Source organism: Sycon ciliatum, chromosome 1 (genome assembly GCF_964019385.1).
Source record: "Sycon ciliatum chromosome 1, ocSycCili1.1, whole genome shotgun sequence".
Taxonomy (NCBI): Eukaryota; Metazoa; Porifera; class Calcarea; order Leucosolenida; family Sycettidae; genus Sycon; species Sycon ciliatum.
The window spans coordinates 26,028,489-26,054,322 of record NC_088643.1 but is presented as its reverse complement, the minus strand read 5'-3'; the positions used below and the strand labels follow the sequence as shown (position 1 = coordinate 26,054,322).

The following is a 25,834-nucleotide window of genomic DNA, read 5'->3' as shown; positions in this document are numbered from 1 at the left end:
ATTGTGTCATATCTTTAGACTGTCCGAAGGTTTGTCGTGCCGTGCAACTTTCACAGACTAATCCGATAATTGGCATGTGGCCCTACCGGCACACTCTCATGCGTATGCCGTTGAGTTTATCTATATGTGCACGCACATGTGTGTATAAATTTTATTACGTATGCAAAATTAGGCAATCTACATGTACATCTATATTATGTGTGTGCACTCACTCCTATGACATAGAACGACAGTGCAGGCTATGTAAAGTCGCATGAATGTGTGTAACCCGGGTGTGTACATGCATGCGCGCTCGCGCGGGCGTTTTGTGTGCGCGCCTGGCATGGCATAACGCCGTTCAATATGACTAGTGTTGAACCGTGGTAATTTGCCCCCACCCCCTTTTTTCTGCTGGCGTTGGATATGCAACTAATGACACAAACTCGGTTGTTGAAAACGAGTGCCATGCACCACAATGGATTGACAATAATATAATACAAGTAGCACTGTAAAAGCGCTGGTAATACTCATGTTGCAGCCATGGCAGTTGTGATTGATTAGCTTTCCAAGTCAAGCCTGCTGCAGAAATTATTGCACTCTGACCAGCTGGAGTGGCCCAGGACTGCCGGTTGTGGAGAACAGGAGTGATGCTTTTATATACGCTTGTATTTACATGATGTACACAGTGTACTTCGAAGTAACGTTAGGTGTATTACTTGTGTGTTCTTCTGCCTGTGCGTGCGTACATGTGCCGGTCAGTGTGGAACCGCCATCCATATAAGATCATACAGCTGCTATCAGTCTCAACAGCATGTATCTGGCAAATAGGGTTTTAGTGACTCAATTTTGCTTACTGTGTTCAACAGAGTGGCATTGCACACAGCTACTTGATGTAATAGTAGAGACTAAGCATTCAAGTAATGCACGAAGAACAGTGGCTAGATGTAAAGTGAAAAGCCATTGGACCGTACCCCGTGGAATACGCATTTAGAAGTATTTCTTGCTATGTTGGCAGCAAACACTGTATACCGGTAATATAATAATTTCATTACCGGTAGAAAGTGCCCAATGTGCATTGCTTCAGCACTATGTTTTGGACAAAGCAGTCAACAAATTCCACATCACTATCGGCTTCATGTTGGAGAAAGTTGTGAAAAACACTAGAGCATACATGTACACTCAATACACATGCTCAGCTACATGTATGGCATTTAGTATGTGGGTGACTTCAAAGTTCTATTTTGGTAGTTTGCTTCGGTAGAAACTGTCTAAACTTGATCCAAAGCTCTACTACTATGTTCTGAAGATGTTGCAATCAAGTAATGTAAGACACGTATCTTCCGCATTGGAGCTAGTAGTGAAAACCTTTAGACCATACACTCAATGCACATGCTCAGCTATGGCATTTAGTATGTGGGCGACTTCAAAGTTCTATTTTGGTACTTGAAGTAGTTATGTTCGGTGGAAACTGCTATTGATCCAAAGCTCTACTTCTTCGAAGTATGTTCGGAAGATGTTGCAATCAATTATTGTAAGACACGTATCTGTCATATGGTGGAGTCAGGGGTTCTAAGGCGTTGGACAATGTCCCAGTGCAATGTGCTGATTCTTGAAATATGGCATCACTTGAAACTTCAAAGTTTTATTTCACGAGTTACCTTCGGTAGAACCTGCTCAAATTTGCTACACAGTACCATTATTAGGTTATGATAGCATAACCATCGAATACAGGGCAAGTCCAGTGTCAAATACTTGTGGGCGGGGCTAATATGTGGGACGTGTGGGCTGAAATGGGATGAGTCCGAAAAGAGAAAAAAGGTTACCTTCTAGCAGAATTCTACCCACTTCTACAGCTTATGCTGATATTTAGCAAGTACACTACTGTCCTGATGTTGGACATCAAGAAAAAGGGGGTAACTACCAGTGCTACGGCCAAAAAAGTGGTTTTCCGGTATTTTTTTGGCCTAAATTGGCAATTGTGAGTATGCTATGTTTGGCTCCTCCCCCGAGTGAAACCGGCCGGTAGAACTTGATAAAAATTTGTCTCCGTACACTAGATATCCAACGGAACAAAGTACAATCGTTTGTAGCCACGTTTCAAAGAAAAAAAATTGGACCCGAGGGGTAGGAGCCACCTTAAATATTCTTCGTTTCGCATGTATTCGGAAAAAGAATATTTGTTTGCTTCGTGCATTGAGCATTCGTTTCAGCCCTAGTTATTTCCGACGTGATGCGACATTTCACGTAAAACTACAAATTTCGACGTGTAGAGCTATAGCATGCATGCAGGTCACTGCACTCGCGTTGTTTTCCGGTTTTAATAGAGAGGTTAAGTTTCACGTAAAAGTCTTACGTCCGTGAACTTTTACGTCAAAAAGTGAAAAAACTCACGTAAAATTTGACGTGTTTTACGTGAGTTGACTGTCCCGCACGTAAGTTCATGACGTGAGTTTTTGGAAGTTTCGCTTGGTTATTCCGGCCGAATTTGTGTGAGTTTCCGGAATTATATCGAGTTTTATCGAGTTTGTTGGAAGATTTAATATTTGTGCGAAATAAACCCGAATCCTGCCAGGCAAAATTTCACGTCACGTCGCACGTGTAACTTAACCTCTAAAAATTACACGTAACGTGAGATTTCCACCGCGTTTTGAAAAAGGGCAAAAAACGTTTAACTTAACCTCTCTATTATTATTACTAGGGAGGTTCTGCTCTACGTTTTGGGAACGCGACGCAAAGAATCACGCGAGCTTTCTTCGCGTTCCCGTAACGTAAAGAAATGCTGTTCTGCTCTACGTTTCACCTAGAGAAGTCACGTGGAATGTGTACTGGGAATTTCCCCTTCCATATTTGGCAGTTTTCTGCATGCAGTTGATCGATACCCAGCAAATCCGTACGCATTTTCTCTGCGTGTGCCACAACGTAGAGAACCCGATCTCCGCGTAGAAATCTGGAGCCAAAACACGCGAAGCCGTAGACTCTAACCCAGACACCTGCTCTCTACGTGATTTCTCTACGTTTCACGTATAGCAGAACCTCCCTAATAACTAGGCACAAAACTGACAGAGTACTGAGACATTCGACGTCCTGACACCTAGCTTCAACACATCTCCGTAGCGCTTATCGACAGCCTGGGGCCTTCCAACTTGGAAGGTTCAATGAAAAGACCAAAGAGGGGAAGGCAAGCGCAACGAAAACGAGCAAAAGCTACAGTCCCAACGGAACAAAGAATGTCGATTGTTACTGGACGATGACGAGACCAGTACGATATTTGACAAAGCGGTCTAACTACAATTCGAAGCAGCAAAGCAGCACACCACTCAACTTGGGTGGGTCATAAATATCAAAGATAAGTAAAAAAAAGGGGAAGCTTTGCGAAGACGAATTGTACAAGCCGAAAGCCAAACTCCTACAGTACTCCTCATGCATGACATTGTGATGGACTAGTTGACTACAAAACAAGTTGTTTCACACGACGTACACGTTCTTTGTTCCGAAAAGTTCAAGGTTATGAAAAGGCCAAAGAGGGGAAGGCAAGCGCAACGAAAACAAGCAAAAGCTACAGTCCCAACGGAACAAAGAATGTCGATTGTTATTGGACGATGACGAGACCAGTGCGATATTTGACAAAGCGGTCTAACTACAATTCGAAGCAGCAAAGCATCACACCACTCAACTTAGGTGGTTCATAAATATCAAAGATAAGTAAAGAAAGGGGAAGCTTTGCGAAAACGAATTCAAGTGTACAAGCCGAAAGCCAAACTCCTACAGTACTCCTCATGCATGACATTGGTGATGGACTAGTTGACTACAAAACAAGTAAGTTGTTTCACACTTCTTTTTCATAACCTTGAACCTTCCAAGTAAGTAACAGTTAGTTGGAAGGCTGTCGGTTAGCGCTACGGAGATGTGTTGAAGCTAGGTGTCAGGACGTCGAATGTCTCAGTACGACTCGTACTCTGTCAGTTTTGTGCCATGCCTACAGTCCATTTCAAAACTATAGACGCGTACCTAGGCAAAAACCGTTATGCCAGCATCAAATCTGTGATCACTTTGTGCATAAATTTTTCCAAATTGGGCGTCTGTTATCCAATCCTTTAGAAACTATTATGAGAGTAATTGTGGAGCGATCCTGAGCAATATTCCGAAAACTATTCTCAAAAAGTTGCAGCCAAATTTGAAATATTTCAAAAACCCTACGCGTCTATAGTTTTGAAATGCACTGTAGTTATTGCACTTTCTGACTGTCCTTTTCTTTTCTACATTTTATTTATGGCTCAACATCCGAGTTTCAAATAATATTTTAAAATAATTATTATTATTGTGTACGTGTGTGGTTGCTATGACTGCTAGCTGGTGACAGTCTCCTGGGTGATGTCTTTCGTGGTGGCAAGAAGTAGAACTGCATTCACCATGTTCACCATAGACATTGGCATCAAGAGTGTACTTGTCAACTTGTAGTCTGAGCTACTGCATATCCATAACCATGATAACCAGATAACCCCACGCCACTTGTTACCATGCACGCATGTCACCGTGAACCAGACTCGCTGCATGATGCGTAGACTAGAATGACCGGGTTGTGAATGCGGTGTAGGTTTGAAACGGAGCGGACGAGACAGAGTACAGGTACCGGTATGTCATCATGGACATCGTTACTGTCTTATCAGTTGTGCATGTGACGAAGCCGAAGGCACACAATCATTGCTGTGGGGTGCCCTTATGTTTTTTGGCTGAGCACTTCAGATTTGATCTGTTCGTGTGGAATCCATGACTCGAGAAAAGGGATCAAACCCACGACACGAACCGAGAGCGACCCAGGTTTGGCGTAGCGGCTGCTACAGCCGGTCCGAGGAATGAAGCGCAGACCGAATTGGGACGGTAGCTGATCGCGCCGAATCATGTCCAACGCACATCGTCGCATTCTTGGACTGTAGGCTAGGCTGGAAGGCTCGCCAAATCGGAGACGTCCCCCCATCTTGGCGATCTGTTCGGATACGAGCAAGTGAAGGTGTGGAGCTATGGAAGGCCCGGAAGATGCACTGCTAAGCGCCGCTGCGCGGTGCGATGTGCGCAATATGGAAGCGATTCTTGGCGGCGTGAACGATTTGGACGTGAACTATAGCGATCGCGAGGGCATGACGCCGTTGATGTTGTGTGTGACTGCCAAGCGGGTGAAGGCTGGCCATCAGTTGCAGTGCGTGAAGCTCTTGCTGGAGAGTGGCGTTTACCTGGACAGCGCTGACGGTCAACACGGGCGTACGGCCGCTCACTGGGCAGTGTGCTGCAAGAATGATGCTGTGCTAGCCGAGATGCTTGCAACTGGCGCTGACGTCACGTGTCTGGATGGCCAGCAGTTGAACATTGTACACTTGGCGGTGGAGTGTGGTGCTGTCCAGTGCATCGAAACGATGGGTACGCGTCTGCACGCAGGCTTTCTCGACGAGCTGGACGTGGACGGGATCACGCCGCTGGTGCGCGCCACCCGCCTTGGCAACGGTGCCGTTGTCAAGCAGCTGCTGGTGAGCGGCGCCAGCCCGAGCTTGGCAACGACGGTGGACGAGCAACGCAACGCAGTACATTGGGCGGCCGTGTGCGGAGAGGCCAAGATACTCGCAATGATGCTCAAGCACAACGGCGATGTGCGCTCCGTTGACAGCAACCAATGGACGGTTGCACATCTGGCTGCAGTGCACACACACACGGCCTGTCTCGAAGTCCTACTCAAGAACACATCGGAGCTGGAGTTTGAAGTGGCGGATCACGAAGGCGTGACTCCTTTGATGCTAGCCTGTCGCTATGGGCACGCCGCGCATGTCAAGCTCATGATGAAGAAGAAGGTGAGCGTACTTGTTGCAGATCATGCTGGCTGGACAGCTCTTCATCACTGTGCGGTGGCTCCGAATGCCAAATGTGTTCCCGTCCTGGCTAAGCAGGAAGCCAAGCTGCTTGAACGAACGGACGCCGAGAAGCAGACCCCACTGCAGCGTGCCGTACTCGAAGGCAATGATCATGTTGTGGATGCATTGGTGCGCGCTGGAGCTAGTATCAACGTCGTCGGCGAGGATGGCAAGAGTCTGATGCATTCCGCTACTGAGCGAGGGCACCCCATTGTCATTCAGACACTGGCTAGTCACCGTGTGAGCGTATCAGCAGCTGATGCCAGCGGCATGCATCCGCTGCACTATGCCGCACGCATGTCCGCCACGTTGCCTTCGCATCCTGATGAAGTGCACGAGCCCGGGCATAGTCTGCGCATGCAGGAATGTCTGCGGGTGCTCTTGAAGCTTGGAGCGCCAGTCAATGAGGTGGATGCAGAGGGGCAACAGGCACTTCACCTGGCTGCAAGTTGTCCTGGCAACACAACTGCTATTGACATGCTACTGAAGAGCGGTGCAGATCTGAGTGCCAGGGATAGACAGCAGCTGACGACACTGCACACCGCGTCCAAGTACGGTGTGTTCGATGCCTGCAATCTCCTGCTCGCGCAGTACCATGCTGCGGTGGATGCGACTGACGAGGCGGGTCGAACGCCGCTCTTCTACACGGTCATCGCCGGCTATCTAGATATTGCCGCTATTCTGATTGACAATGGTGCCGATCTCGCTCACCTGGACAACGAGGGTATGAGTGTTGCACACTGTGCAGCTGCTGTCGGTCTCATTGACTTCCTGCAGATGCTGCAGTCGGCCACACCGCAGCTACTGAGCAAGGCAAGCGAGAGTGGCACAACGCCAGTGCACGAGGCGGCCATGTCTGGAGAGAGTGTGTGCCTGGAGTACTTGATCTCTGCAGGCTGTGCCGTTCGCTGCAAGCTCACCGATGGTTTCACTCCGCTGCACCTGGCTGCAGAGGCCGGTCACTATCACTGTACAGCGTTACTCCTGGACGCACACGCAGTTGTGAACAGCATCGCTGTCACAGAGGAGTTTGAGTACTTTACACCGCTGGACAGTGCCTCGCTGTACAGCGAGGACGATGGCTGCCAGGAACTGATACTGGAGCAGGGCGGCTGCCCAGCTCTCGACATCATCACGCCTGCTCTCATCACCATTCAGCGGTATGCTAGGGGAATGCTAGTTCGACAACAGCTTTTTGGTAGACAGATTGCCGAACAGAGCAGTACGGATGGTGCACAGCTGGATGCAGAGCACAAAGCAGACACCCCCGCGAAGGTTTCATCCGCTGCTGCTTCCGCCGAGTTGCCCTCTCCACAAGAAGAAACAGTGACCCCGTCCGAACAAACCGCTCACGTGAAACCAGTCCGCTCAGCCAGCGGTTCAACTGGAGATGACGCAAAGTCGTCGACTGCCTCTTTGCACTCAAACACTGACAACAACCTGCTATCCTCCGGCTCGCCTAGTGCTGGCTCTTCTCAATCTCAAATATCAGATAGAATATCACTACCGGCATCCCAGCAGGAGTCTCCTAGTAACCAAACGAAAGGCCGTCCACAGAGCCAGGGAAGTTACCCTAAACCTGACAAGAAGACACCGAGTCCAGCACCACTGGCAGCAGCAGCCGCACCACCAGCATCATCATCAGCAACACAAGAAACAACCGTGCCAGTGCCGCCTCCCTCCGACAGTAGAGTAGAAACCTCCAGCAGCACCAGAGCTCATGAGAATCCGGTACGCAAGCAGTCCTCACGGCTCAATGATAGCGATGTCCAAGAGCAGCTGGTCTTCTCCGTCATTCCCGCTCAGTATGAGCCTGAAGCGGGCGATCAGAGTGAAGGTGACAGAATCACTGCTAATAAAGAAGCGACAACACCAGGCGGAGGAGAGTTGCATGTATCCAGGGAGCAAGATCAAGAACCACATGAAATGCGACCTGGTGAACTTCCAGGGAGAGGAACCAAGGATGTACATACTGAACACACTGACACTACTAAGGAGAAGCAGGGAGAAAGTCAGCATGAACACCCTGATACATCACCACAACCCCTCAACCGCCAGCCACTCACGGCCCGTCAGAGAATGAATTCGTTCCTTTCGCGCACCTCCAGCATCATCAACCCGCTAAACCAGTACATTGCAAATCGGCGCAGGTCGCAAGGCACCGGCGTTCCGGGCATGCATGCCGCGCCGTCGTCCATTGCGTTCCTGTGTGCGTATGCCACTGCTGTAGCCAGTAGTGTGGCCGGTGAAGCTGTGGGAAGTGCTGCACTGCACATCTCTAAAGCTATTGCTGTTGGTACACTTCAGGAGCTGCTGGAACGACAGCGTCGCGAAGCCATGGCAGCAGAGCTCTCCGAAGAGATGGAAGGCCGCGATATTGCAGAGGAATCAACGGATGGGAGTGCATCGGTCGCGACAGGTGACTCTGATCAGCAGGCCAGAGAGGCAGAGAGGTCACCAGCAAAGAGCCTGGAACCAGGTAAAGTAACACAACCCGACTCAAGCCCATCAGCCGAAGATGTTTTCCGTGCCCTGGAAGCAAGCCGTGGGCCAACCCTGGCGTCACAGGCTACGCAGGAACTGGTCAAGACGTTCAACCTGCAAATCAAGTTACAACAGGAGCTAGTGGAGGCTGAGCTGGAGAGCGAGCGGCACATTTTGCTCCGCAATGAAGATCTCAGCATGCAGAAGCTTGAGGAAGTGGTTGACAAAGAGAAATCGGTGGTGTCTCGAACCCTGGAAAAGGCCACGAGCAATGCTGACCAGGTCCGTAATAATATGGCCACTGCCGTACAAGGTGCACACAAGACTAATGACATCCTTCACAAGCAACTGGGGGCAGTTGGCTGTCCAAAGCGGCCCACAGTAGCACAGTGGCTGCAGTCGAAGGAAAAGCAACGGCAAGCCAAAGTGCAGCAGGATTTGCTGGCCTGGGACCAGCAACGGGAGCAACGAGAAGTCATGTTAGCCGCCGAGAAGCTGCTGAGAGAGGAGCGCCGACAACGCCACCATGGCTGGGAGAAGATCAAATCTCTACAGGTGGAAGTGCGTCGTGAGGAGCGGCGAATGCAGGAGCTCAAGTACAGTCAAACACCGGAGGTCACGTTGGCACGCCACACCCTGCCAACACAATCTAGCCCGCACCGCAGCAGTAGCATTTCCGGGGACACAGTGCGCAGTGTCCACACTGCAGCTCCGAACATTACTAGAGCTCCAAGCACATCTCGGCAAACACCAGAGCATGGTCGATTCGCAAGCGCCCCCGGCGCAAGGCCAGACAGCAGTTTGCCAGGCATTCAGAAGCAGAGGGAGGTGACGCCAAGGAGACGACACACTGCAAGCCGCCAGTCGAAGAAAAAGGATGCTGTAATGACCACTGCTGGGTTTGTTGCTTTACCGACGTCGCCGCCGACCGGACGCGCCGTGCAGACAAGCAGCCAGCGGAGATCTCGCCAGCGTACGGAGCAATACGGCGCTGAAGACCTGTGGGAACTGGCTGGTAACGTTGCCAGCGGTCACATACAGGCACCAGCTGTTGTGGACAAGCGCTCGCTGTACCCTAAGAAGCCAGCCACCCGGCGAACTGGCCGGCGTACACTCACGTTTCTCCCGCCGGACGAGTACGACGCACTGCAGCGTGAGCGCGAGCAGAAAGAGCTCATTCTGGGCGTGCAGGCGCCATTGAGATCACGCAAGCGCAGGATTTCCACAGACGGGACCGTGACTGTCATGAGCCGCTCACTGTTGGACACCGAGAGTGAAATTAGTGTGTGACACTGAGTTGACAACTACGTGCTGTGAATTTGCTTGCACCTTGAACTTTTCACGTACTAATAAGAGCGAACACGCAATGAGACTCAGCGACTCAGCATTCTTGATGTGTATACTTGCGCTGAGGTCCTGGCAATGTTGAGAAACTGATAGTTGCGCATGCGACATGATTGTATTTTCTGTTCATGCCAATTGAGGATATTAAACATTGAAGGATCTGATTTTATTTTTCTCTCGATGGAGGTTGTGCGACATATTGTACAGTGCCACTGGCTCCTGCCCAAAGGCTGAACAACTTCGACTTCGAGTACACTCAAATCTTTCCTCAATCTTCATCTTTTACCAGTGCTCAGAGTCAGTAGATTGGGAAATGTGGAGAACCGGCACCAGTGCGAGCCAAACTAGCGGCTACAACTTGACGAGGAACACAACTGTTGCACCATAATAATATTATGACAGCCATGAAAGTGCCATTGTGTACGCTTTGTCAAAGGCTTGCGACTACCGGTATTACTTGTTACTCAGTTCTGTCCCCTTGGAAAAACGCGATTCCGCGGCCGCGGCAAATTTCGCAGAAATTGCCATCATCCGCGGAAATCACGGAATCCACACTATTGCCCGCGGAATTTGAATTTTTTAGGATAAATTAGTAAAATTACTACTCAGAAAACAGCAGAAAAACTACTTTGCAATCTGTTTGAGCACATTATGCTCTTGCGAGTGTAGGTGAGTGCAAAATCTCCAAGATTCTTCACTCTCATTCAGTTTGTGACTGCAAACTTTAGTGTGAAAAGTACTCCTTCATGCAAGGAGGGTGAAAACCTTGCAGAAAGTGCCGCAGATTTTTGATTTTACCACAGAAAATGCCGCAGAAAACCTCCCTTTTCTCCGCGGAATTTGCCGCGGAATATTGAATTATTGGCCGCGTTTTTCCAAAGGGACAGCTCAGTTTCCTACATGTAGCTATTTTACCGTAGATGCAAAATGACTCGCCCACTACAAACACACACACACAGAAATTTCAATCTAAATCCACTTGTTCACCTTTCCTGAATGCCGGGCTGTAACTATAACGATAGTAATATTCCTTCATTTTTACAAAACATACTTACATTGTAATGTGACAATCATGAATGTCATTTCATTTTATGAAGCCCTTGGCTTTTAAAGGTGCGGACATACGGTAGCAATAAGTAATACTATTACTAATAGCAAGAGTATAATTATAACCCCCCCTGGGGGTTATATACTCTTGGTAATAGCCGCAAGCCGCCGTTGACTATTACTTACTGTTTTTACACTAAAATACCAAGAGTAACCTCCCTGGGCCTTACGAGTTTGTGTCCTCTTGCGAATACCGGTACATGTACTTGTCATAGAATTTGGATTCCAGCTTGAACTTCAGTACATAACAAAACAGCACTCACACTGACAGTGAGACGATCTGTTGATAGCCATTGCTACATGTAGCCTAAACATGGCTTCTTGTAAGTGGCAGTGAGGGCCTAGGGGTGGGGGACATGTTCCTTTTTATTAAAATTATAAAAAAATTATGATAAGTCAAATCCCAACTACATGTACATGTACAAGACAAACGGGATTTCACTGACACGTACAAAATTATGGCGAATGAAAACAAAGTTTATGCACATGTCGCCATTGTTGGCGGAGCCAGCTTCCAGACATCACGCACAAAAATCCGAGATCAGCACAACTCAAACTCAAGAGTCAAAGCGACCTGGCTTACTTGTCGGTTCTGGCATGAACACCCACCGAAACAGACATTATTGTGTACCGAATTATCTCGGCGAATACCGGTGCTAGTACACAACTACTACAGGGACTGGGGAATCATGGTAATTATGTAACGTAAGTAAGTTTCACGTCAGCCAGACAGATAAGAGTGGAAAAGGCGAAATGAAACAACAGCACTTCAAATCACCCTTTACTTTCTTTATGACTGGGAAAATCCCAAGGGTGTAAAACTGCGCATGCGCAAAGCTTCCGTTCTCTTTTCAGCCGTTCAAGATGGTGAGCATTTTGCGTTGTTTTATTGGAATGGAGAAACGACAATGTTGGTGACAGTATCCTGTGTATCTGGTCATGTAGGGTCGGGTAAGGACGAAGACCGTGAAGAAAGCTTCTCGTGTTATCATCGAGAAATTCTACCCGAGATGTACTCTTGATTTCCACACGAACAAGCGTCTCTGTGAAGAGATCGCTATCATCCCAAGCAAGCGTCTTCGCAACAAGATCGCTGGGTATGTCTCTCTGCTAGATAATTGTAGCTTCCCTAGTATATTTCTACTAAGATCGTTTGCTGCGAGTCATCAGTCGACTAAATTTATTTTTGAAAGTGCTTCGATTTTTTTCGGAAATTATTCCATATCCAGTAAATAAATTGTTCACTGAGTAAAATAATTGTCACACCGTTTTTCAGCATTATTGGCACCCCAGGTGATGGTCCGACATTGGGGTAGCCATAGTTTAAATGTCCTTATGCTTGCTATCAGTGTGCCAAATGCAATAGAAAATTTCAAAGGGATTACAGACCCTACTTCAGGCAATTGTCACATTGATTGCGCGGGTTGCATTACTGAGTGATAAAAACTTCAAGTAAGTTACATAATAAACCGTCTCGCGTTGATTGCTGCAAAACCAAAATGTACTACCGGTATCTACTACCGGTATCTCGGTTTACACTAATTTCACGGCAGCCAACAGTTCAACCCCCTAAATTTGGGTGAGAATTATGTGAGTTCAAGAAGTACATGCCGACTATGCCAGAGGTGTTGCATCCATGTGCTTAGGACAATGTCGTAGAGATGGATTGTATTTGCTATTTCCCTCTTTGGGAGATGCATCAAGCAAGCCACGAATGGCCAAGTCGACACATTCGAATCGTGAGGAATGTAGAAAGTTTCATCGCTGTTGCATTGCGCCTCCCTTATCTAAGTCCAGATGTGTACTTCAACACAACTACTGCTCTTATTCAGGGACCGACCACCATAGGCGATCGCATCCAAGAGTTGTCTGCGTGTTAATTACTGTAAATCAACTGATTTCACTGATTTTGCCGCTTGGTGCCAACCGGCCAAAGTAAATCGCATGCCAAAGTTTGTCATAGAGTTCAATGATGCTAGATTGAACCCCAATTGGCCAAAGTTTCATTTCGAGATCTGCCAAACGTTTCTCACCGGCCAAAATTTGTTTGTACAATATATAGAAAGATCAAAAACCGCCAGGCATGATTTAACTACCTCTAAACCGGAAAACATTGGTATTTTGGTATCTCCGTGACATTACAGCCTGCCTCTGAACCAGCCGTGACGTTTATTTACGTGTGATCAGTTGGCATTGTATTAGGCTTACAGTAACTAATTGGTGCTGCTTTGCTGTGTGCTGTAGCTGTGGAAAATACCACAGCTGGTGCAGCTCCGATCAGACACAATGCTTTGGATGCGATTTTCACAATGAGTGAATTTTCAAAAACAAGCCACGGAGAGCGTAGCACTGTAGTAAACAAAACTAATGAAATTGACCTCACTTGAACACCTATCCGGGTGCAATTTGGTGTACTCGCAAATCGCTAACTAAAGCTGGCATGAAATGTTTCCCGGTTAACCCTTAGCGGTGCATCAGTCATTAACGACTGATATTGTGTACGTACCGTAAAACTGTCGTAACTCCATCGATTTTTGTCCTGTTGCAAATATCGAAATATGTAGATCAAAGAGGAAGCTCCAAGCTTTCCAATGGTGTAATCGCTTTTGCGATAGGAGAAACGATGATAAAGATATGACGCTCGACAGTTTGATCGCGGCACTAAATTGTTCAAACGTCTCAAAATCATTTTTTTGCCTCGTGCTTCGGGGATTTCCCGTGGATCACGTGGTGTGCAGCCAGCTGATGACGTGCGGGTGTAATGACGTCGAAACTACTGATTGAGATGCAAAAAAATCCAGAGCTGTGCAAGAAACGACAGCGAAATGGCATTGGGATGAAATTTAGAAGTATTTCTTTCAACACGAGGCCCGACCTATGGCGATTCCCTGCGCTCTGGAGCAGGCTTTGTGGCACCCACGGAGTTGAGCGTGGCGTCATTCTCTTGGCAGCGGAAAGAGCGTTTCAAAGAGCCCTAGACTGTCAAAATCAAGCAAACAGAACGTAAGTTATGATGGAAATGGTGGAGTGAACTGCAATTGCGCATTTTCACGCGTTAAGTGGCACCTCAAAGGGTTAACAGTAACTGACATCGTCTTCAATGCACTCTGGCCAGTTTTTTCCCCAGTTTAACTGATTTGTTTGGCGATGCACCATTTGCAGGTTTGTCACCCATTTGATGAAGCGCATCCAAAAGGGACCCGTCCGTGGAATCTCCATCAAGCTCCAGGAAGAGGAGCGTGAGCGCCGTGACAACTACGTTCCAGAGGTAAAGTGACACTAGTGTTTAGGCTTCTATGATATTATTATGGAATGTAGCGATAGTGTACACAAGCATTGAGCATGATTCACAATTACACTTTGGCGATGCATGACACATGTGATCGCGTCGCGCAATCACAATCTTTAAGGTTTCTGCTACATCTAAATGCACTGCACACGCACCCAGTCTAGTAAACTTTACTCATAGGTCAATGTATGCAGCATTGGTCTTGTGATAGTACGCAATAAGCACTTCCTTATTGTAAGTGGTGCACGTCGCATCGCAAAACGCGATATTGTGAATTGTCCTTTCCATTGTAATGGATTCCTTTGCTCTGGAGAAGGCGAGACTATAAAGTGGCGATATACTGTAGAACGGGTAATTTTAGCGACGTAAAAACCCTAGCGAATTTAGCGATCGACTCATTTTCGCCAAAGTTTCAAGTCACTGATCTGTTGAGACTGGTGATCCATGAGTAAAATCGCTGCAACTATCTAAAATAAAACGTCGCTAACCGGTTGACAATGGGAAAACGCTAAAATTACCCGTTCTACAGTAACTGTCTTAGCAATGCATTTGGAGGCGTGTGTCTCGAAACAAGCATCACCACCTTTTACCATGTGTTAAAGCAAGTTAAATAATGTTTTTTTCGGCTCCCTCAATTTGTTTTGCATTTTGAGGAAGAGTGCCGAAACTATGTACAACTCTCACAGATACCAACAAACAGTACACATGTCTTTACTCAGCTTCCTTGAAAGTAGCTGGCAGTTGCTGGTTTCATTGCACGGGGCTACGATGCCACACTTCAGGCTCTGGCGAGCTTCCGTATTTGGTGATTTCTGTGATTGTATCTTACACGGTGTAGGGCTGCGAAATGTGAAAAGTTTCCGAAAAGGTCCTTCAACTGGGTTTCGAACTGCACAGTGTACTGTTGCAAGTGTGGTGAAATGGACTGGATTTTGATGGTTTTCCCCAATTCAGTGCTTTAGGGGCAAAACCAGGCCGAAATCCTATTGTTACGACTTCCATTTTGAGAAATAGACTTCAGAAACATAATTGAGTGAGCTCACTCGCCGAAGAATGATGGTTAGTGTCTCTTTTGAGGTACAGTGTATGCTAAGGTTCACATTGCCTAAGCTGGGATTTCATTATTCTCCCCTATTTTTGATCATTTGCCTCTCCAGGTTTCTGCTTTGGACGGTGAAGTCATTGAAATCGATGCTGACACCAAGGACATGTTGAAGACCTTGGTAAGCAGTGTTGTTATGCAGGAACGCGATGTTGCCAGTGAATGCCGAGCATATGACTATTTCTAATCTGGGTTGTGATCTTTCGCATTTCTTTGGGGTCTTGTCGAGCCTTGCAAATTGTGTTGAAGATCCCGCCTTGTCTTTGCCTCACACATTAGCTGTGTTTTTTTTTGGTTCAAATTTTACCGGGTATTTTGATATTTCCGTGGCAGCCTGCCTCTGAACCAGCCGTGACGTTTATTTACGTGTGATCAGTTGGCATTGTATCAGGCTTACAGTAACTGATTGGTGCTGCTTTGCTGTGTGCTGTAGCTGTGGAAAATTCCACAGCTGGTGCAGCTCCGATCAGACACCATGCTTTGGATGCAGCGGCTAGTTATTCATTACATTGCTCAAGCTTGTTTTCTCCTATGGGACTTTTGCAGTTCACACTGGTGCTCAATGAAATCTGATTGTGTGAGTCGAGTTTGCACCAGTTCACATCCCAGTCTTTGCAGGTCTAGGGCTGCACAGAGCCCAGTGCGCGCTTGACTCACTTGATGGGATTTCATTGAGCAGGACTCTACTTGACTGCCATGCTTCTGTCTGTGGTGGCGGGACATGTGCGCAATCACGTTTTTTGCTGGTGTTTGCTCTTGAAAATGATAGCTACTGTTTGAAAGATCATCTCAGTGCTGGTGCTCGCATCTATGTAGCTGTGATCTATTTATGCACTTTTTTGTTTCTTCTTGTTTCTAGGACTTCAACATCCCCAACCTCCAGGTCGTATCAGCTTCTCAGAACGAATCTAATAACCGTCCGTACGGTCGTCAGCAGAGAGCGTAAAATACATGTTTTATACATGACCTCCTTTTGCTTGTGCTTGTTGTGCGTGTGCTCGTACACTGTGTGCTTGGCATCGTGGGTGCGTGCTGTCTTTACGCACAACTGGATTTTGTCCTGCTTGTTTGCCCTGGGCAGGCGGTCATTTGGCTGATGGGGCTTGTCAGTATGACAAATATGAGAAACCAGAGTGCATCTTTGGGAGAACGAGCCTGCAGCGATTTTTGGTTGACAAAGTGTCTCTGGTCATTTCGAATTTAGTCCAAAGAGTGTATAGGCCATTCACGCAATATGCAAACTCACCTTTATCGTACTCTTTCTATTTGTCTGCCGATGGAGAAAACTCAGATCACATCGCGTGGTGTTCCCGTTGTACGTTCCCAGCCCATTTTTAGCACCCAATGAAGTTGAAAATAGAGAGGTTCCGCACTACGGAAAGTTGTCTACGGAGAGTATGTAGATAGGGCTCTGATAGCGTAGGTGCTCCGTAATTGGATTGGGGTGCAAATTTACTGTCCCCACAGGATTCCGCGGACGCGCAATTTTCCGCGTTACAGTAGAGTTGGGCGCCCAAGAACGTTGTTTCCAAGGGGTTTAGCCTGGGACGTTCTTATTTTGTCAGCAATCTGGCTGCGTTCTTAGAAACAATCCGTCCTGGATCATATGTATCTCAGAAGCGGCCAGAAAACCAACACTGCCGTTCTTAGCTTTAGGCTGTGGCGTTCTTAGAATTTCAGGCTGGACGTTCTTGGGCTCCACGTTCTTCAGCGCGCGACTCTACTGTATTGGCTATCATCCGCGTTTTCGTGAGATTTCGCATAAATCCCGCGTTATTCATGGGAATGTACGAGAAGATAGTGTATGCTGTTGAAAATGTACTACACAGTCGTAGACCGAGCAGTTTCACTTTTTGACAGCCTTAGTGCAAAGAAAAACGCACGATGCGTTCACAAATGTACACATATTATGTCGTGAATCACTGGTGCAATACACAAGGGCATCGCATCATGAAAATGAGGTCAACCGTCGGGACAGCAGAGTATGCACAAGAGTACATGAAAACCAGAACGTGCAGCTCTAATGGGTCGCTGTCATGGCGAAATTCCGTGATTACATTTTAGTGATGTAGTGCGTACAAGCAGGATTCAAGCAGGTCTCTTTCAGTTGTACGCACTACGCCACTTCTCGTCTCGGATCTGCGCCGAATATGATGTAATCACGGAATTCCGCCGTGACAGACACCAAGAGTACATGTACTCTTGCAGACACCCATAGTAGAAAATGCCCCAAGCTGCACACTCTGGGTTCGTTTTTGATCTACAGGTTTGGGTAGAAACTACTTCTTTCGGTAGAGATGGTCATTTTTTCTACTCAAAAGGTAGATTCTACTTTCCTCTACCAGGAAAAAGTTGGTAGAAGCCAGTAGAAATTGGTAGAGCTACGGGATTTTCCGCAAGATCAAGGATTTGTACACAACTCCATACAGAAGAGAAATATTTCACGCACATATCGTGTAAACTACTAGAACAGCGTTCGTGCACTTATCTTTACCATCTACCTCTATCGGTAGAGTGACTCTGCTCTACTCTACCAGGTAGCTGAAAACGAACTCAGCCCTAGTATGCGATAGTTGCACACTCTTGCAGGGTCTCTTGGTAACAGCCTGTACTCCTGCACCAAAAATCCGCAATATCTTGTACCAGCACACCCGGTTTTACTTGATTCGGTCAACTGAACACAACACAAGTTGGTTCCAAACTACAGGGTAGTTGTGGTGTTTTTAAAATGGTTCAGCATAGCGTGGCACGAATGTAGCCACATGATGGAATGAAGGCAGCTCGCCATGCATCGTGTCCATCAAAAGGAGATTACACTATTGGTGCTGTGTGTGGCAGACTGTTGTAAAGGATCCGAGGAGGAACCTCCATCCATGGCCGTCACACCATGGTCCGAATCATAGTGTTATTATGTTGAAATAATTGTTTGAGTAAACATGTCTTGTTTGGCGTAGCAAAGCTTGGCCATTAGTGTTAGTCTGCCACACTGAAATGTTTTGCTGTTTGTATTAGCACTTCGTCCTGTTTGATTTGCAAGTTCAGTTACGATGTACACCCGAGTACAAGCAAGAGTATTACATGCTCCTTGGTACACATACAAGAGTAGGGCCGGGGGGGGGGGGGGGGACTTATGTACTAGAAAATGAAGGCGTGGAAGCAGGTGAATGTGATAGAGTGAGGAACTGTGAGGTGTAGGTGCATGCGAATGAATACGTGTGTGAATGCTAGGTGAAGAGTCTCAGTTTTGTGACATTTTCTTTCTGAATGCATAGATTAGGATTGTGTTTACGGATGAAAACAGCTTCTAATACCTTAAGTTCACGAAACCTACGAGCACGGCACAAAACAGCACCTGCTTCCACGCCTTCATTTCACTCACCTTTTGTAGTAGCTCACACCGTCGGAACACTCTCACATCTTGTCTTCTAATTTCTTTCGTCTTCTCTCCCACTTTATTTTTTCTTTTCACACCTCACCTTGTATACTGCCCACTATCCTATAACGGTATAACCTATAAGTAGTTTGTTTCTCCGTATAGCCTCTATTGTGAGACGATTTTTCCCTGATGATAGTCTCAAGAAAATCGATTAGGAACAACCATTTTAGATACATGTATTCTCATTCATCATTTTGTAATGTCCGCTTCACTTATACTATTAATCGCATTAATAAGGTAACGTTAGTGTAGGTAGCTACATGACCATTCTCGCTAATCTGGGGAAGGCAGTAAGGGTGTCGCGGAACGAAATGTATTGCATGCATGCAACAAACGTTTATGATCTGACTTCCTTTCTTTTTTTCTAGCTCATATGTATACAATAAATGAGGAGGCCGAGGGTTTATGACCAATAAAAACTATTATAAAAACCGAGGTCCCCCGAGGTTTTTATAATTAGTTTTTATTGGTCATAAACCCAAGGCCGGAGCATTTATTGTATTTAGAATCAACCAGTAAAAACTCCTACTCAATCTCCAACAACAAAATTAGTGGACAGCTGTTATTTGTGTTGCTATGACAACTCGTGTGCTGGACGAGTATTTGTTGTCATTGGTTCAATTTCTTTTACCCTTCATAGGCTATCAGATCATTTTCCTTATTCGGTCTATTTATAACCAGAATCTATAATGAGAGTGTGGCCTGTCTCCATGGTTACCGGTGTTCATTTCATAAACTATAGTAGTAGTAGTAGTAGTAGTAGTAGAATTTATTATTTTGATAGGGAAGGCCCTACAGACGTTGCCGTCTTGTTACAGGGAACCCTAAGTGCTCTTTACAGAGCGAAACAAAAACGGATAGATGCTCAACCTGACGACACGAGACAGGCAGAGAATTCCACCTATCAGCGCCAAGGAAAGAAATGGAGAACATGCCATATCTAGTGGTAGCAGCGACTATAGCCACTTCTCCTTGTTAGACCTTATCTGGAAGGCCCATTCTTGCATATTCCAACAGCAGCCAAGGGAGCTAGCTCTCTTGGTTATGCGGACTGGGTCCGATCCTAAAAAGCTGTTTTTATGAACTGTTTTTATTGGATAGGATATGATTATGTTGAATAAACGAGGTTTGTGTCAATGGGAGATTGACTTGGAGTTTTTACGAGTTGATTCTAAAGACTAAACTGATATCTCTTAATTTGCTAAATCCTATAATTATTATATAGGATTTTGGTCATATTTTTCAACTCAAAATGGGTGTGGCATGAGCATAGGGAAACGTATGTGACCAATTCTTCCGCGTAAGGTCTTAGTCGATATGGAGAGTTGAATAAGATATTTTTTTCAAATACTAACATCTAAGGCTCATCTCCTTGCGCAATATTTCTAAGGCCTGTGAGGCTGTGCCCTATTTTTCGAATCCTATATATAGGATTTGAGATTTTACTGGACCTTGTTTTATCCTTAAAATTGGTAGTTTCACGACGGCATGTGCGATATGTCGTCATGAAACCACCCCGTGCCACACCTGTAATGTTCTTTTGCACATTCACTGCTTCAGTCCTTCCCATGACACCAGCTGAACAATGCTGCTCAAAATTCCAATCCTTGCTCAAAATGGGTATTCATGATGTCCTAGCTAGCTATGAATCTAAAAAGTAAACATTCATGCCTGCATCTATTCCGTAATTCAGTACTTTCATTTCTAGGGTACCCTGTAAGAAGGCCTTAGGCCTGTGGGGATTGCCCTATCAAAAATTTGATAATAATAATAATAATAATAATAATAATAATGCCTCAAACATTATTTACAGCTTCTAATAAAACCATTATGCTCTTATTATGGGTCATGAATGACTCACGATGACCAATAACAACGGCATAAAGGTCACGCATTTTCAAATCCTATACAGTGTATACATGTATAGGACTTTTGCCCATGTCGATCTCTCGTCGACGCGTCGTAGATCTGCTCGTACTGACTGAATACTGCACTGAGTCACGTGAGTGTGTACAACGCACTCGGCCGGATCGGTCTGATCAAGAGTCATAATTATGTACTCTTGGTCTGATGCAGTGATGGGTAGATCCAGGGAGTAGGTATTGTACTACTCCCTGGGTAGATCTACAGACTACAAAATAATTCAATACATACAACCAGGGAGTCGTAAAATACCGGTATTTTACGACTTCCTGCATACAACTGCCAAACGACCGCGTGCCGCGCGTACAGGCGCGATGCGTAGATCTCAAGTAGTACTGTACAGTGTACTACCTGTAGTATCAAGAGTGCAAGTACAAGCCTACATACAGCTAGCTGTGCATGCAGCGCAGCATGCAGACTTGCAGTAGGAAGCCAAGCCCAAAAAGCATGCCGAGTTAGTTGTTCACTCGAAAAGAAAATTTGCGTTGCTGCTCAGGCGAAGGCGTCGACACAGCCACAGGGTCAGCAAGCCAGTTGCCATTGTATACGTGCATTTTAGTGTTTCCTCTCAGCCTTGTGGATAGTTTGAAGGCAGGGCATCCATGTTCTCTGAGAAAATGCCTTGGAGCGAGCTAGCGCATCGCTCTGGCGTATCATGTTTGTGTGCTTGTGTCAGTGAGAATTAACTTAATTCTGCTCTTTGAGCTTATGAGGTGATAATTATCTTGTTAGACTGAGACGAGTCATGGATGATTCCTCGCCCAGTGGGTCGGGTCGTGCTGGAAAATCCAAAGTGAAAGGAATTGCTCACTTCGACGCCGTATCGTTGTTATGTAATCTGACAGACCCAATCGACAATTCGAAATCAGCAAATGAGAAAACTGGTGCATCCGCTGCTTCGTCGTACGATGAGAGTAAAGCAGGAGCTGAAAACGGCTTAGTCGTGCGGGCTGCCAATTTTGTTACTGACATAGGGAGTGTACCATGTGAGTCAACGGATGGATTCAGAGATCACGCTCGATGGACCAACTCAAGTTCTACGGATGACGTTCATTCTCAAGCCCGCAATAAGGAGAAATCATGTTTCGTGCCTGCGTCATGCACTGGTGTGCTGCTTGAAACCCCAATACAGCACCAATTACTGGATACTGCAGATAGGGAACGTGAATGTGCTTGTAATGTAAGCGTGCTACATCAGCCTAGTACTGCAGCTGAAGAAGGCGAACTCAAATATCGATCAGAGCACACCGACATGGGAGCATATTACTATCGGCAATTTTTCTATGACAACGAGCACCAAAACTACTTTGGTATGGACGAAAACTTAGGACCAGTTGCCATCTCGGTGAAGCGTGATTTCATTATGCCGGATACGAGTGGCAATTCAAGCCCAACTGCTTTAGCTGGTGGGAGAGGTGCGTTTGCCTTCACCGAACCACTCTCTTCTCTTTCCTCCCCCGTGCTAAATAACTGCCAGTCTTTAGTGACGGAGGACATTTGCCCACTGTACCGGATCATCGTGCGAACATCTCGCCTGGAGGCACTCAGAGTGGCTGTGCTGGAAGAGTGCGTTCCTGATTTGCGTCCTCGGCCGTCAATGACAAGTGTCAATGTGCAGACTGTGGGCTCCACTGCGCTACCTGCACGCGATGTTATCTCCTACGCACTGCCCTCAATTCAGCTCCCCTGCCTGCGCTTGGCACGTGCGGAGCAGAAAGTGTATGACTCACTGATGCGGCTAGACGAGCAGAACATCTGCAGGCAGGTGAAAGCTGGAGTAATGTACTGCGATTCTGGCCAGAGTACGGAAGAAGATATGTACAACAACATCAACGGCTCATCGCTATTTAAAAGCTTCTTGGAATGTCTCGGTACGATGGTAGAATTGAAAGGCTTCACACGCTACCGTGCACAGTTAGACAACAAGAACGATACAACGGGAACTCACTCTGTGTACACGGAATACTGTGGTAATGAGCTCATGTTCCATGTTTCCACGCTGCTTCCGTACACGGATGGCAAAAAGCAACAGCTTCTTCGCAAGCGCCATATCGGTAACGACATCTTGACTGTCGTCTTTCAGGAGAGTGATGCTGAGCCGTTTTCACCCACCGTCATCCGCTCTCAGTTTCAGCATGTTTTCATCATTGTGCGACATATGCCCGGTTTGGAAACATCAACATCTGGCCCGATGTTCCAGGTGGCTGTCACCCAGTCCAGCTCCATTCCCCATACGCCTCCGGCCATTCCGCCCAATCCTGTGTTTGCACTTGGGCCAGAGCTGCGCGAGTTTGTTCTTGCCAAGCTTGTGAACATGGAGAATGCGGCGCATCGCTCGGCCAAGTTCTTGACGATGGCAATGCGTACTCGGCATGACTGGCTTGTCGATCTTGTCAACAACTACTCTACCATGCAGCTGCTCGACCCGCAGAATGTATCGCATGCTTGGGGCCGTATCACTCATGCGTTCAAGGGCAAGCGTGGCAAGTCCAGTGCAGCACCGCTTCGACAAGCGCCAGCTGGTGATAGCCGTTTGCTCGGTGGTATTGCTTGGCCTGTTCAAGTTACATGCTGGGACAATGGCACAGAGGCTCGGCCTGAAGAGTACCTACTCTGCATATCGTCGCGTTTTCTCTGTGTGCTACGCGAGAAGACGCAGCGGCTCTACCTGTTCATTCCTGTGGATTCGGTGATTGGCTGGACGATGAGTATTGATACTGGAAGGATGTGCATCTACTATGGCATTGGTGAATGCTTGCAGTTTAACCTCATCTGTGACGAGGAAGGCTCTGTGAGCGAGGTACAAGATATTGCGTCTCGGCTTGCACAGTTTTCTGATGGTTCTCTTTGCCAAGAGATTATCCTGCAACGCTCGACCAACAATCATCTTGGTTTCATCTTACTGGGTGGCGGAACAATCGGGGAGGTGGATCCGTATGGTGTCGCTTGGAAATGCGGTGTCCGGCAGAACTCCAGGGTACTCGAGATCAATGGTAAGCCGCTGTGTGGAAAGTTGCGTCAAGACCTCGTCAGCCAGCTGCGTGAGAAGTCTGTCACGCTTTTGCTTGTGCCCCCGTTTCCATCTAGTGGTCGTCAGCGGTATGGGCGGCCCTCTTCTCTTGAAGATTCACATCCGCACAATGCTGCGAGGACCCCCCAGCGATTCAGCTCTCAAGGAATGATCATTGCATCCACACCCGCACCAAAGGCTTCACCCGGCCATCTGTCGCCGGCTCAGTCAGTCAGCGAGTTACTGGATGTGTCTCCAGAGACACCGATCCGTTCTCCACTTGGCTCTCCCAGATCTCTTGGCCCTGGCTCTCCCTCGCTAGCGCCCGAAAAACCGCCCCGGCGCCACTCAGACTGCTTCAAACCTGCACTTTCTCCGCCAGAAACACCTACCAATGCCAGTCTGCCTGTAAGTAACATATCGAGGGGCAGTGAGCTGCGACTCTCAGATGTGCGTGGCCGTACCAGGCAGCTTGGTGAACGTACCGGATCACAAGCGCTCTCAGTAACTCCGTACTCCGTTAGCGACGTCCAAAGTCCTATGTTCAAAGGTATTGTGGCAAAGGCGAAAGCATCTCTGGCGGCGTCCGTGGCTGGAAAGACAGCAACAGATCGTGGTGCTGAGTATCGGGCTAATTGGCAATCAGATCAGCAGGTCGGCTCTCCTCCTGACACCTCTTCCATGTCACCGCCTTTTCACCGATTGCCGTCATATCCTTCTGGGCGTCGCGTGCGAACGGCTACACAGTCGTCTCAATCTGGTGAAGATCCACTGCATACCAATGGAATTCGATCAGGAGACACCGGTACTAGTGATGAGTCTGTGGATGCAAATGATAGTGATTGCAACCCTTCTACATCACTCTTTGATGTACCAGAGAATGCATCGGCTGATCAGCTACGGCAAGCATTAGTTCGCACGCAATCTGAGCTGCTGCGTTGTCAGCACAAGCTTGCAGCGCTGCGTAAAGAAAACAGCAGCCTGGTGCGTGTTGTGGAGAAGATGCGCACTGACCCTGGTGTAGCGAGTAACAGCTAGCATTGTGCTTCCGCTATGCACACTTGATGATCTATCTTGGTTTTATCATTTTTTCAAGCTCATGTGTGAGTCCCCATCTCTTCTTGTTCTAGTACGAGAAGAGAATGTAATATTGTTGAGGTGGTCTGAAGACCCTGTGTATACTCACCCCTATCTGAGGTTTGATAGACTGACTTGGATATGCTTTGTTCCCTTGCTCCTAGACATCAGTATGTTAGTATTTTATCTTCCCGCTGCATTATATAACCTGCTGTCTTGTTTTGTTTTTCTTGGCCGCAGAAACAGGGTCGCTGCCATATTCTCGTACCTGTTCTGTAGCAAGTACATGTCCAGCTGATTTGCCGCTCCAACTTGTTTTCGTGTAGCGCACACTGGTGTGCGTTATGTATATACTGTTAGTAGTAGTCCTTAGTGGATGCTGTTTCCGCAAACAGCACTAGGTCGTTCTCTCTTTTGACGTAGATGACTTTTCAACAGTCGACAGGCTGTAGCAAGAGTACCTATTTTACAAATGATCTCTTCTCTAAAATCGCATCTGCCTCCCTCTGATCTTTTCTGTTTGTTGGAAGTATGAGGCCGTACAAGGATTTTCAATGTGGTTCTTATTTGAAGCCAGCACAGATTATGTCACATGAACTATTGTCAGTTTCCTAATGCTGATGTTGTCTTATTACCAGTACTTTATTGTTAAGTAACAGCGCAGCATCTATCATCCAGTGATATTGGCCGGTCTCTCTCTCTCTCTCTCTCTCTCTCTCTCTCTCTCTCTCTCTCTCTCTTTCTTCTCTCTCTCTCTCTCTCTCTCTCTCTCTCTCTCTCTCTCTCTCTCTCTCTCTCTCTCTCTCTCTCTCTCTCTCTCTCTCTCTCTCTCTCTCTCTCTCTCTCTCTCTCTCTCTCTCTCTCTCTCTCTCACTTTCTCTCATCTCATCTCGTTTTGCTGCAGCCTGTTTTCAGCCTTCACATGCGTCTCTTTTAGCGAAATTGCACTTCTCTACTTTATGTTCTGTTCCTTTGGTCGGGTTTCTTCCCTTGCCACAAGCTGAACTGTCATGCTGCCATACTTCCACACATTCATTTCCCCATACAGCGACATTAGTTGATGCAATTGCTTTCATAGGACTACTTGTACTTTGTAGTTAATGACGACGGTGTGCGGTGCGTCGGCATGGCTTCGCCGCCATTCAGTGTGCCCTGTCACTACGCTGGATGACTGCACGTGTCTGTG

General features: G+C 47.0%; 3 protein-coding genes across 3 annotated transcripts; all 3 read left to right on the top strand.

The window, feature by feature from the left end:
• The first annotated feature begins 4,639 nt into the window (after positions 1 to 4,639).
• Positions 4,640 to 10,980, top strand: LOC135820427 (inversin-like). Its single transcript, XM_065333624.1, has one exon. The coding sequence runs from the start codon at positions 4,998 to 5,000 to the stop codon at positions 9,648 to 9,650; it is 4,653 nt and encodes a 1,550-aa protein (XP_065189696.1). The 5' UTR covers positions 4,640 to 4,997; the 3' UTR covers positions 9,651 to 10,980.
• A 576-nt stretch (positions 10,981 to 11,556) lies between these two features.
• Positions 11,557 to 16,168, top strand: LOC135820443 (small ribosomal subunit protein eS17-like). The gene is made up of 5 exons (XM_065333625.1): positions 11,557 to 11,678; positions 11,757 to 11,908; positions 13,974 to 14,079; positions 15,258 to 15,323; positions 16,062 to 16,168. Exons 1-5 carry the CDS (start codon positions 11,676 to 11,678, stop codon positions 16,146 to 16,148), a joined length of 414 nt encoding a protein of 137 aa, XP_065189697.1. The 5' UTR covers positions 11,557 to 11,675; the 3' UTR covers positions 16,149 to 16,168.
• Positions 16,169 to 21,008: 4,840 nt separating this feature from the next.
• Positions 21,009 to 25,793, top strand: LOC135820411 (signal-induced proliferation-associated 1-like protein 1). Its single transcript, XM_065333622.1, has one exon. The coding sequence runs from the start codon at positions 21,307 to 21,309 to the stop codon at positions 24,607 to 24,609; it is 3,303 nt and encodes a 1,100-aa protein (XP_065189694.1). The 5' UTR covers positions 21,009 to 21,306; the 3' UTR covers positions 24,610 to 25,793.
• The last annotated feature ends 41 nt before the right edge of the window (positions 25,794 to 25,834 follow it).